Raw genomic sequence first — 13,301 nt, forward strand, 5'->3', positions numbered from 1 at the left:
CTGACACTGTTTCCACTGTTTCCCCATGAACTGATGGGACCAGATGCCATGATCTTCGTTTTCTGAATGTTGAGCTTTAAGCCAACTTTTCACTCTCCTCCTTCACTTTCATCAAGAGGCTTTTTAGTTCCTCTTCACTTTCTGCCATAAGGGTGGTGTCATCTGCATATCTGAGGTTATTGATATTTCTCCCAGCAATCTTGATTCCAGCTTGTGCTTCTCCTGGCCCAGCATTTCTCATGATGTACTCTGCATATAAGTTAAATAAGCAGGGTGACGGTATACAACCTTGACGTACTCCTTTTCCTATTTGGAACCAGTCTGTTCCATGTCCAGTTCTAACTGTTGCCTCCTGACCTGCATATAGGTTTCTCAAGAGGCAGGTCAGATGGTCTGGTATTCCCATCTCTTTCAGAATTGTCCACAGTTTATTGTGATCCACACAGTCAAAGGCTTTGGCATAGTCAATAAAGCAGAAATAGATGTTTTTGGAACTCTCTTGCTTTTTCCATGATCCAGAGGATGTTGGCAATTTGATCTCTGGTTCCTCTGCCTTTTTGAAAACCAGCTTGAACATCTGGAGGTTCACGGTTCACATATTGCTGAAGCCTGGCTTGGAGAATTTTGAGCATTACTTTACTAGCTTGTGAGATGAGTGCAATTGTGCAGTAGTTTGAGCATTCTTTGGTATTGTCTTTCTTTGGGATTGGAGTGAAAACTGACTTTTTCCAGTCCTGTGGCCACTGCTGAGTTTTCCAAATTTGCTGGCATATTGAGTGCAGCACTTTCACAGCATCATCTTTCAGGATTTGAAACAGCTCCACTGGAATTCCATCACCTCCACTAGCTTTGTTCGTAGTGATGCTTTCTAAGGCCCACTTGACTTCACATTCCAGGATGTCTGGCTCTAGGTGAGTGATCATACCATCGTGATTATCTGGGTCATGAAGATCTTTTTTGTACAGTTCTTCTGTGTATTCTTGCCACCTCTTCTTAATATCTTCTGCTTCTGTTAGGTCCATACCATTTCTGTCCTTTATTGAGCCCATCTTTGCATGAAATGTTCCTTTGGTATCTCTAATTTTCTTGAAGAGATCTCTAGCCATTCTGTTCTTTTCCTCTATTTCTTTGCATTGATAGCTGAAGAAGGCTTTCTTATCTCTTCTTGCTATTCTTTGGAACTCTGCATTCAGATGCTTATATCTTTCCTTTTCTCCTTTGCTTTTTGCTTCTCTTCTTTTCACAGCTATTTGTAAGGCCTCCTCAGACAGCCATTTTGCTTTTTTGCATTTCTTTTCCACGGGGATGGTCTTGATCCTTGTCTCCTGTACAATGTCACGAACCTCATTCCATAGTTCATCAGGTACTCTATCTATCAGATCTAGTCCCTTAAATCTATTTCTCACTTCCACTGTATAATCATAAGGGATTTGATTTAGGTCATACCTGAATGGTCTAGTGCTTTTCCCTACTTTCTTCAATTTAAGTCTGAATTTGGCAATAAGGAGTTCATGATCTGAGCCACAGTCAGCTCCCGGTCTTGTTTTTGCTGACTGTGTAGAGCTTCTCCATCTTTGGCTGCAAAGAATATAATCAATCTGATTTTGGTGTTGACCATCTGGTGATGTCCATGTGTAGAGTCTTCTCTTGTGTTGTTGGAAGAGGGTGTTTGCTATGACCAGTGCGTTTTCTTGGCAAAACTCTATTAGCCTTTGCCCTGCTTCATTCCGTATTCCAAGGCCAAAGTTGCCTGTTACCCCAGGTGTTTCTTGACTTCCTACTTTGCATTCCAGTCCCCTATAATGAAAAGGACATCTTTTTTGGGTGTTAGTCTTGTAGGTCTTCATAGAACCATTCAACTTCAGCTTCTTCAGTGTTACTGGTTGGGGCATAGACTTGGATAACCGTGATATTGAATGGTTTGCCTTGGAAACGAACAGAGATCATTCTGTCGTTTTTCAGATTGCATCCAAGTACTGCATTTTGGACTCTTCTGATGAGCATGATGGCTACTCCATTTCTTCTGAGGGATTCCTGCCCGCAGTAGTAGATATAATGGTCATCTGAGTTAAATTCACCCATTCCAGTCCATTTTAGTTCACTGATTCCTAGAATGTCCACATTCACTCTTGCCATCTCTTGTTTGACCCCTTCTAATTTGCCTTGATTCATGGACCTGACATTCCAGGTTCCTATGCAATATTTCTCTTTACAGCATTGGATCTTGCTTCTATCACCAGTCACATCCACAGCTGGGTATTGTTTTTGCTTTGGCTCCATCCCTTCATTCTTTCTGAAGTTATTTCTCCACTGATCTCCAGTAGCATATTGGGCACCTACTGACCTGGGGAGTTCCTCTTTCAGTATCCTATCATTTTGCCTTTTCATACTGTTCATGGGGTTCTCAAGACAAGAATACTGAAGTGGTTTGCCATTCCCTTCTCCAGTGGACCACATTCTGTCAGACCTTTCCACCATGTCCCGCCCGTCTTGGGTGGCCCCACATTATTAGCTAATGATCATGGTTAAAGCTAATGATCATAATTAGCTTTGACCAATTAAGATTTTCCCTCTGGGCTGGGGAGAAGCCCAGCCTTTAGGGATCAGGGTTCTGTTAGCAAGGAGAAAAAAAAAAGTAGTTTTTTTTTTTTTTTAATGGTTTAACTGACAGAGAGGCTGTGATGTGTCCCATCTCTGTCGTCCCTTGAGACATAGTCTTGGGGTAAGTCATTGCTGTAATGGTGAGGATGAGTCATTTTTAGCCTAAGTTCCCCGTCTTTAGACCCAGGCTTAGTTCTTTCAAAAAAAACTCTGGTCTTGTATTCAATATAATTTCTTTTCCAACACGTCCCTTTCACTTTCACCCTTGTTTACCTTGAATCCTATCTGAGCAGTCTCTTGTGACAGAAATAACTTCTTATCTGGTTCTTCCAGGGAGCTGGGCCAAGAACTTCTTCCCCCTACTTCTGGGTCTGTCCACCCACAGCCAGAGCATACTGACTGGGCCTTGACTGCAGGCATCAGATGGCCAGCAAACCAGATGGCCATGCAGGTAGAGGTGGCAGAGAAGAGAGGAAGAGAGGCTGTCCCAGGGCTAGCAGGCATAGGCGTTCTTCAGTAGGGCAGCCAAGGGGACAGCCTGACTGGGAGGAGAGAGACCAGTGCTTGGGCAAGACATTAAAAAAATTATTTATTTATTTGGCTGCACCAGGTCTTACTTGCAGCATGTGGGATCTAGTTCCCTGACCAGGACCAAACCCAGGCCCCCTGCATTGGGAGTGCAGAGTCTTAGCCACTGGACCACTAGGGAAGTCCCTTGGGCAAGACTTTCAACCATCTTGACATATACACTGTCCTCCTAGTAGCTCATTTTAGAGACAAGGAGACTGCTGCTCATCAGAATTGGGGACAGTCCAGATGCTGGGTCAGATGTGGCGGACACCTTGGTTGCCTGCCTTTCAACCATTTCCCCTTCTTCCATGCTACCAGAGCTTGATTTAATTGGGTGGGAATATGCTCAGCCCCAGGGCTTCCCTTTGCCAGCAACGGTCCATCTAGTCAAGGCTATGGTTTTTCCAGTGGTCATGTATGGATGTGAGAGTTGGACTGTGAAAAAGCTGAGCACCGAAGAATTGATGCCTTTGAACTGTGGTGTTGGAGAAGACTCTTGAGAGTCCCTTGGACTGCAAGGAGATCCAACCAGTCCATTCTGAAGGAGATCAGCCCTGGGATTTCTTGTAGGGAATGATGCTGAAGCTGAAACTCCAGTACTTTGGCCACCACATGCGAAGAGTTGACTCATTGGAAAAGACTCTGATGCTGGGAGGGATTGGGGGCAGGAGGAGAAGGGGACGACAGAGAATGAGATGGCTGGATGGGATCACTGACTCGATGGACATGAGCCTGAGTGAACTCCAGGAGTTGGTGATGGACAGCGAGGCCTGGTGTGCTGCAATTCATGGGGTCGCAAAGAGTCAGACATGACTGAGCGACTGAACTGAACTGAACTGAACTGAGGGCTTCCCTGGTGACTCAGAAAGTAAAGAATCTGTCTGTAGTGTGGGAGATATGGGTTCGATCCCTGGCTTGCGAAGATCCCCTGGAGAAGGGAACGGCTACCCGCTCCAGTATTCTGGCCTGGAGAATTCTGTGCACAGAGGAGCCTGGCAGGCTACAGTCTATGGGGTTGCAAAGTGTTGGACACGACTGAGTGACTTTCACTTTAATGTTCAGTCAGCCCCAGAGGCTGACTTGTGATTGGTCTAAATCAATCATGACTGCTTCCTCTTACTAATGATTGTGCTAGAAGTTGGCATGTCAGTCCAGTTGGGCCAATGAAATACAAGGTTTCATGGAAGTATTTACCTCTCTGATAAGAGGGAGGTATGAGTTGACAGTGCTTTTGCTGCCTATCTCCTTCCTTCCTGGTTTGGTCGTGTAAGGGATCGTCGGTTGGACTGTGTGGCAGCCATCCTGTGGTCATGAGAGGAAGGCCGGGCGAATGGTAGGGATTCCCATCTGGGATGCAATGTCATTGAGTCACTGAACCAACCCTGACACTGCTTTCCTCTAGACTTCTTGTCACATGAAATCATAAATATCTTTCTTGCTTAAGGCACTAATATCATGTATTCTATTATTTGTAGCCAAACCCACCTAATTGATAGAGTAAGAGGGACCAAAATATTTTATTATCAATCAACTTTAATTGATTGGTAATGGCCACCATGGACTTACCAGGTGGCTCAGGGGTAAGGAACCCACCTGCCAGTGCTGGAGCGGTAGGTTGGGTCCCTGAGTTGGAAGGATTCCCTGGAGAAGGAAATAGCAACCCACTCCAGGATTCTTGCCTGGGAAATACCATGGACAGAGGAGCCTGGCAGGCTACAGTCCATGGGTTTGCAGAGTCAGGCTGAAGGACTAAGTACAGGCACAAATATAATAGAAGCTCCTTGCTTTCTCAGGTAGCAGTTCAAGTCTGACGTGGCATCTCCAAAGTCTCAGCATCCACTTACTTCTGTTTTATTGGTCAGCCTTTTGGAGTGTGACTCATATTCTCCTGGTCAAGATGGTGCTCCACCGGTCTGTGTTTCAGCCAGCTCAACCCTGTGAGGGGAAAAGGCAGGGAAAGGAAGGGTGTACCCCCCTTTTTAATGGGCAGGACTTGGTAGCCTAACACATCTCTTTTGTTCTCATCCTATTGGCCAGACTATTGGTCACATGGGCACTTAGAGCTGCAAGGGAACCTGGAACTTGAAGTCTTAAGTTGGAAGGTTATCACTATTTTGGAGGAAAATTGGCAGCCTCCGCCACAGGACTATCTCACGCAGCCCCTCCTTTTAGCAGATGAGAAGACTGAAGAGAGAGAGGCAAACAAGGGGACAGTAGGGGAGCAGTTCTATCTCCTGACTCCTGTCTTGGCGCTTGCTCACTGCCTTGTTGCAGTTGTTGCCCATTCTCTTTAAGCAGTCATTTTGAAACTCTAAACACTTATACTTATGGGGTTAGAACTTAGTCATGTGGCCAAACCTAGCTGCAAAGGAGGCTGTGAAATGTAGCCCACCAGCTGGCCATGGGTCTATGAATAAGAAAGGTGAAAGGATGAATGTTGGCCTGCATCCAGAATTTTCTACCATGTAGCCCTGTCAGAGACGTTAGCCTAGAGGAGGATAGTGATGTCAAAGTGTGTGTGTTAGCTGCTAAGTTGTATCTGACTCTTTGTGACCCCATGGACTGTAGCCCGTCAGACTCCTCTGTCCACGGAATTCTCCAGGCAAGAATATTGGAGTTGAAAAAAAAGACACAAAAAAGAGAATACTGGAGTTGATAGCCATTCTCTTCTCCAGAGGATCTTCCTGACCCAAGGATCCAACCTAGGTCTCTTGCATTGCAGGCAGATTCTTTAATCATCTGAGCCACCAGGGAAGGGGAGTGGACATAAATTAAAATTTAATGAATTAGTCACAGTTGTTACATGTGGTACATGGGAGCCCACATCATGGTGGTAACTGCTGACCTCTCCCCTAACCAGTCAAGTACATGAAAGAGGTCTCACCATATTTCAAGAACTCTGCCAGCGGGACCTCGGTTGGCTGGGACTCGCCTCCTGCCTCACCCCTTCAGCGGCAGCCTTCCTCCCCTGGCCCCCCACCCCGGGACCTCCGTGATGCCAAACACATGTCCTTGAAGATGGCATATGTCTCAAGGAGGTGCACCCCTACAGACCCAGAGACCAGGTAAGCCTAGCATAGGGGGCGGCTCAGACCGACGTGCCCTCATGTTAGGTGGTGGGGCCAAAGGAAAGATCCCTCGTGTTGCAAGTGACAAGCACAATGTCCAAACGCAGTAGGTGCTTAAGCAATGCTTGTTGAATGGAGACAAGAGTGAAGTTATGGGGATGATGGTGTGCTTTTCTTCTCTCTTCTTCCTCTGGGTAGTTCACATCTCAGGAGGAACTTGGTCTGCAGAGGAGTCCTGGATTCCAGTCTTGGTTCTCCTTGAACTGGGTCCTTTTCCTCACTAACCTTGAGATTCTCCCTTATTAAAGAAGGATATCAGACTCAGTGATCCCCTCAAGTCTCTTCCAGCTCTGCTGAGGTTCCAAGATACCTGGTAACTTTCACAGGGCCATGGAAGGTTACCATCCCTCACATGTGAGCAGCCCTTAACATCGATGATAAGATTGATACTAGCCAGCATTATTGAGTACTTATCATGCACAATTGAATTTAACTCTCACAGCAGCCCTGTGAGCAGAGTCCTATTGTTTCACCCCGCTATTGTAGATGAGGACATAGGGTGGAAATAACCTGCCCAAGGTCACACAGCCAGGAAGAGACTGGAGCTTGCCTCATTCCAGGTAGCCCTCTCAGCTTCAGAAGCTACTTGAGTGATGACAGTGGTGAATGCAGTCCATGTTGATCAAGTGAGGTGTGCAGTATTGGGGTGAGGGTAAAAGGCCTGTGCTCTGGGTGCTAATTACAGCTGAGGTTTAATGCAATGCCCAGTCAATGCCCAAATTGGCCAGGGAGGTCTGATTAATGTTCAGCATTCAGACCTCCTATCCCTACTTGATGCCCTAGCCCCAGCCTTACTTACAGGTGCTCCACTTAGGGACCTTTTGTGTTGGGTGAAGGTGAGGTGGTATCAGTCCTTCCTGCGACTCATAGAACTTTAGGTTAGTTATGGTTCCCAGCCTGATCCCAGACATCACCTGAAGCATGTGTGTACTTGTATTTCTATGTGTGTGTATGTGTGGATGGCATGTTAAATGCAAGTGTTTGTGTGTATATGTGAGCATTTGCACAGGCAGGGGTGTAGATCTGTGCATATGTGTTTGTACGTTTTTGTGTTAATATCCATATGTGTATATGCATGTATGTACATGTGCTTGGCCTGTGCACACATGTGTAACTTGAATATAACTGGGGTTCCATATCAGCACAACATCCCAGTCAAAGGAACACCATTCGGTAACCAAAGCATAACGAACAACACTTTTAGTGTTAAGATTACGTTGGTGTGCAAGCATCAGAAACCCCAACAAGCAATGGGTTAATAAATGAGGAGTTAATTTTCCCCATGTTTAAAAAGAAGTCCAAGACTTCCCTGGTGGCACCGTGGATAAGAATACATCTGCCAAAGCAGGAGACGTGGGGACCTGGGTTCCATCCCTGGTCCAGGAGAATTCTACAAGCCTGTGTACTGCAGCTCGTGGGTCCAGGCGCTTCAGCTACTGAAGCCCATGTGCCTAGAGCCTGTGCTGCACAACAAGGAGCCCCTGCCGTGAGGAACCTGAGCACCGCAATGAAGAGCAGCGCCTGCTTGCTGCAACAGAGAGAAAACCAGTGCGAAGTAATGAAGACCCAGTACAGCCGAAAATAAATACAGACATACATAAAAGAGAAACCCAGCAGTCAGCTATTTATGCTGCTACTGATGGTCAAGAATACCCTCAAGGCATCAGGCTTCCAGCTTCTTCTTCTGCCGTCTTTTACCATTTTTATTAAAAAAATTTTTTCTTGGCTGCACCATGAAGCTTATGGTATCCTAGTTCCCAGACAAGGCATTGAACCTAGGCTCTTGGCAGTGAAAGCATGGAGTCCTAATGGCTGGTCTGGCAGGTAATTCCCCTCCTGCCGTTTTTTAGTATGGATTTTCTTCTTCTTGGAAATAGCTTGGTGCCTGCACCTCTATGCATGTGTCCATATTCTAGACAGGAAGAAGGCAAAAGACAAAGGAATTGTTCCCCTGGTATTTTGTTCTATTGCTGCATAAACAGCCATCCTAAAATTTAGTGGCTTAGAAGATAGCAGTTTAATATTTTTCACAGTTGTGTAGTCTGGGCTGGCTTAGCCAGGCAGTTCTTCTGTTCCTTGTGCCATCTGCAGGGGCTACAAATCCAAGAGGGCTGGTTCACCTATGTGCCTGCTTCCTCAGCAGGGGTGGTTGGAACAGCTGGCGGCTGGCTAAGCATTCCTCTTTTTGTAGGGCTTTCCCACGTGGCTAGCTTGTTTTCCCTCTCAGCATAGGTGACCTTGGGGTAGTTGGATTTTGTGATCGGTTAGGAATGCCAAAATGGCACTTCTGCCACATTTTGTTTGTCAAACCAAGTCGGAAGGTCAAGGAGAGGAGAAATAAAAGCTTCACCTCTCGGTGAGGGAGTGCATATAGGGAGAGATGAGTTTGGTGGAGGCCATCTTTGGAAACTAACGGCCCAGCTAGGAACACTTCAGCTGGGAAGGGACTTCGCTTTCTATTTCATCAGTCAGAATTGGGTTGATGGCCAGTGCTAGCTGCAGGGGAGATCTGTAATGGAGGAAGGCAGAGGTGAAGGCATTGGAATGGATATGTGCAAGCCATTCTCCAGTTTCTGCCCCACTTCACTGGTTACAGAAATTCCAAAGGGGAGTGAATCTTTAAAGCCCCACAGAACATTCGAAGGTCCTTTCCCTGCCACTGACTCCTCTTGGACCTCCTTGAGACCTTCCCCTTACACTTGCCTGTGTGGCTTTTTGTCTCCCCACGCTTTCCCTTCACCCTACCCTGGCTTTTTCTTTTCTTTTTTAACCATACAGTGTGCCTTGTAGTGGGGCTTCCCTGGCGGCTCAGTGGTAAAGAATTGACCTGCTGATGCAGGAGACACAGGTTCCATCTCAGGGTTGGGAAGATCCCCTGGAGTAGGAAATGGCAGCCCACTCCAGTACTCTTGCCTGGAAAATTCCATGGACAGAGGAGCCTGGCTGGCTACAGTCCATGGGGTCTCAAAGAGTCAGACATGACCCAGTGACTAACACTACTACTACTACACTTTTGAGTGTGTGTGTTTGTGTGTATATGCCTGTATGTGTGTTGGAGAGAGAGATACAGTCTCTTATCCCAAGATAAGATAAGATAGATAAACCCCATGAGGCCCAACAACTGTGGCCAGAGCCCAGCAGCGGAAGTCGTTCCTGATTCTCTCATGGACATCCCCTGTGGTTTCCTCTGGTTTTGTGGTAGGTGGGGTTCCTTGGCTCAGGTTTCAGGGTTGGGCACCTGTCCAGCGGGACTCCCCTCTACCTCACTTGTGCCTGCAGGTATCTGGAGATCTGCTCGGCTGATGGCCGGGACACCCTCTTCCTGAGGGCCAAGGATGAGGCTAGTGCCAAGTCCTGGGCGGCTGCCATCCAAGCCCAGGTCAACACTCTGACACTCCGGGTCAAGGGTGAGCTGCAGGCGCTGCTATCAGCCACCAGCACAGCCGGGAGTCAGGACATCAAGCGGATCGGCTGGCTGACTGAGCAGGTGCCTGCCGGGGCCCCGGGGACCGCTCCTCCCCTCTCCCCCCTCCCAGAGGCGACCCCAATCCCATTTCCCCTCACTGCCTCACCCCACCCTGGCCTTCTCACCTCTCTTCTCCCCTCCCTGTCCCCCCTCACTGGTGCCTTGCCTCCTGCAGCTGCCCAGCGGGGGCACGGCACCCACCTTGGCCCTGCTGACCGAAAAGGAGCTGCTCCTCTACAGCTGTCTCCCCCAGACCCGTGAGGCCTTGAGCCGGCCGGCGCGTACTGCCCCCCTTATCACCACCAGGTATTTGCGGGTAGGGCAGGCCTGTGTGTCCCACCCAGAGCTTGTGGGGGCGATGCTCTAGATAGACCTCAGAAGCTGGGGACTCCAGCCCCATTCTATGCTGAGTTATTCCCCAGGTGGTCTGAGGCGAGTCCCTGCCCACTCTGGGCCTTGGTTTCCTCATCTATAAAATGGGGCCTCAGAACAGAAGGATATGAGGTCCTGTCAGTCACTCACTCATTGACACCTGCTCTGTCCAACCTGGTGCTGCCTGGTTCAGATGAAAGACAGTCCCCAGAGGTCTCTGTCCTCAGGGAGGATCCAGCCTGGTGAGGAGACTGGCCTGGGAACCGCCTTTACAATGCAGAGTGTAGGAACCACTTAACTCTACCTGACTTGCAGGTGGGGGTGGGGCAAGGCTTCAGGTAGAAGATGACATATGAGCTGGACTTTGGCAGATGGGTAGAAATTTGCTATTTAAGGAAGGGTGGAGAAGCATCTTACGCAGAGGGAACAATATAGTCAGAGAGACAGAAGCATGAAGAGCTCTCGCTGCTTCATAGAGCTCACTGAGTGCGCTGAAACCAGGGTGTAGACTCTGTCTGGGAAGTGGAGAGAAAGAAGGCAGGGAGTTGGCAGGCCCTGATCTTGCAGAGCTTCTGTTGCGTGGATAAGGACTGTTAGCTTTATCTTAAGAGCTGTGGCAGACAGAGTGAGAAGAGTTTTAACCTGAGAGTGAGGTGTCTCATTGGGTCCTGTTTTAAAAAGGATCTGTGTGGCTGCCATGCGGAAAATATACTGGAGGAGGGGGATGGGAACAGTTATGCTGGAGAGACAGTGGAGGTGGGTAGAGGCAGCAGATGGAGAAGAAAGGCCGCATTTGCATTGGAAACACATGGTGGGAAAATTAACCAGGCTTTGTACTTGCCAGATGGGGAGGGTGAGGGAGGTGTCCTGATGAATGGATGAACGGGAGTCTTAGAGCTGGTGTCTGGGTGGGCAGTAAGAGTGGGGGTGGGAGTGCAAAGGGAGGGGGTTGGATCAAGATGTTGAGTCTAAAGTGTCGGTGGGGGGCGGGTAGGTAGGGAGCTTGGGTAGGAAACTGGGGAACTTGTGAGTCTGTTGCTTAGGGCTGCCAAGTAGGAGACTGGGCATCAGAAACAGCTCCAAGGGGGAACTGAAGCTACAAGAGAAAGCTTGTGGAGTGAGGACCAAAGAGGGCGAAGGTATAGAACTCTGGGGTCTGCTGCCCAGAGAGGGCCAGTGAACTGCCCAAGGTTACACAGCAAGTGGGAGTCAGGCTGAGGGGTGCGGGCCCTTGTTGCTCATGCCTCCTCACTCCAGGCTGCGTTCCGGCCCAGGTGTCAGGAGCCTGCTGCCTACTAGGGATGAGCAGGTCATGAACGTTCTACCTAATCAAGTGATTCATTAATTCAGGCCACAAATGTTTACTAAGCACCTACTTTGTGCCAGGCATTGTTTTAGTTTCTGGGACTATAGCGGTGAACAAGCTAGACAAACATTTGTACCCTAGATGATATTCTAGAGAAAAAGGCAATCAAAAGCCAACTGTAATGGTTAAAAGTAAGTATAATTTCTGGTACCATAAGGAAAAGTGTGACTTGTGAGTGACAGGGGAGAGTGCTGTTTTATTTTTTGGCTGTGTGGCATGTGAGATCTTAGTTCCCTAACCAGGGATCAAACCTGGGCCCCCTGACGTGGAAGCGCAGAGTCTTAACCACTGGACCACCAGGGAAGTCCTGAGGTGTCATTTTAGGCAGAGAAGTCAAGGAAGGCTTCTCAGAGGAGCTGGCGTTTGAGCAAAGGTCTGAAGGAGATAAGGGAGAAAGCAATGCAGATAATCAGGGAAAAGTTTGCTGGGCAGAGGGGCTGGGGCAGGAGTGTGCTTGGCGTGACTGAAGACACTAGAGTGGCTGGAGCTGAGGGGGCCAGGAGGAGGGTGGCAGGAGATGGTCTCCTGTGACCCCATCAATGACCCTCTGGAGGTCCTGTCCCCACATTGGGCAGAAAAGGAGTCACAGGGTCCCTTCCCAGGTCACTGCTCCCTTGGCCCAGAACTACTTCCCCGCTGCCCGGGGCCTCATGCTTAGCCCTCTGCCCCCTGCCCCCAGGCTGGTGCACTCAGGCCCCTCCAAGGGCTCGGTGCCCTACGATGCAGAGCTCTCTTTTGCCCTGCGCACGGGCACGCGCCACGGTGTGGACACTCACCTGTTCAGCGTGGAGTCACCGCAGGAGCTGGCTGCCTGGACCCGCCAGCTGGTGGATGGCTGTCACCGGGCCGCTGAGGGTGTGCAGGAGGTGTCGACAGGTGGGCTGGGTGGATCTGGGAGTGCCTTTCTGGTAATGAGCTGCTTGTCCCCAGGGGCATTCAAGTTTCCTTCTTTAGGATGCTTCAGGAGGGGGATCAAGAGTGGGACTTGGGGTCTCCGAGGGCCCTCTGTTTTGGATGTGCAGGTGTCCTGGGAGGTAGTGAGACTCGTTTCCCAGGGGTTTTCTTGTCCTGGCTTTGTGACTCCACTGGTGAGGATATGAGAGGCGGCACTTGGGGTAGGGTTGCCAGAAAAAGTACAGGACACTCACTTGGATTTGAATTTCAGGTAAATAGCAAATAATTGTTTAATTGAAGGAGGTCCAGATTACCCATTGCTTATCTGAAATTTCCATTTAACTGGGCAGGAAGTCTGTAGTCTAAAGTCTCCAAAGGCCAGGCTTGGTAGTCCTGCCTTCACAGGGAGTGGGCCTCCTGTCCAAGGCGGAGTGGAAGATTCTCCTTTCCTCCTTTGGTGCTGCTGGCTGTGGGTCTGGAAGTGGGGTATAGGTTTTCTGCCCACTCATCCTTCTGTGTTTTAGAGTGTGGGGGACTCTCTACAGGGTGGATGTACAAATGGCATGACAGACAGTGAGCTTCCCACCCCCGGTGGCATTCAAGCCCCACTTTTGGGGCTGCCAGTGGGGACTGGAGGGAGGGCTTGCAGTCTCTGAGGTGTCGCTGTGCCCGTGCCCACGCGCTCCCCACAGCCTGCACGTGGAACGGCCGTGCCTGCAGCCTCTCCGTGCACATCGACAACGGCTTCACGCTGTGGGCGGCAGAGCCAGGTGCAGCCCGAGCCCTGCTGCTGCGTCAGCCCTTTGAGAAGCTGCAGATGTCCTCGGACGATGGTGCCAGTCTCCTATTCCTGGACTTTGGGGGTGCTGAAGGCGAGATTGTGAGTGGAGGGGGTCGAGGGGTG

At 49.2% G+C, this 13,301-nt stretch overlaps 1 protein-coding gene across 4 annotated transcripts in view; it reads left to right on the top strand.

The window, feature by feature from the left end:
• The window catches only part of SNTA1 (syntrophin alpha 1), a 69,956-nt gene that overhangs the window by 15,982 nt on the left and 40,673 nt on the right, over positions 1-13,301 (top strand). For all 4 annotated transcript variants that reach the window (XM_040247527.1, XM_040247529.1, XM_040247526.1 and 1 more), the window contains exons 3-7: positions 6,032-6,236; positions 9,579-9,786; positions 9,941-10,071; positions 12,183-12,379; positions 13,090-13,277. In XM_040247527.1, coding sequence (XP_040103461.1) covers positions 6,032-6,236; positions 9,579-9,786; positions 9,941-10,071; positions 12,183-12,379; positions 13,090-13,277 — 929 coding nt within the window. The remainder of the gene's footprint in view (positions 1-6,031; positions 6,237-9,578; positions 9,787-9,940; positions 10,072-12,182; positions 12,380-13,089; positions 13,278-13,301) is intronic.

Source organism: Oryx dammah, unplaced genomic scaffold, assembly GCF_014754425.2.
Source record: "Oryx dammah isolate SB20612 unplaced genomic scaffold, SCBI_Odam_1.1 HiC_scaffold_10, whole genome shotgun sequence".
NCBI classification, from domain to species: Eukaryota; Metazoa; Chordata; class Mammalia; order Artiodactyla; family Bovidae; genus Oryx; species Oryx dammah.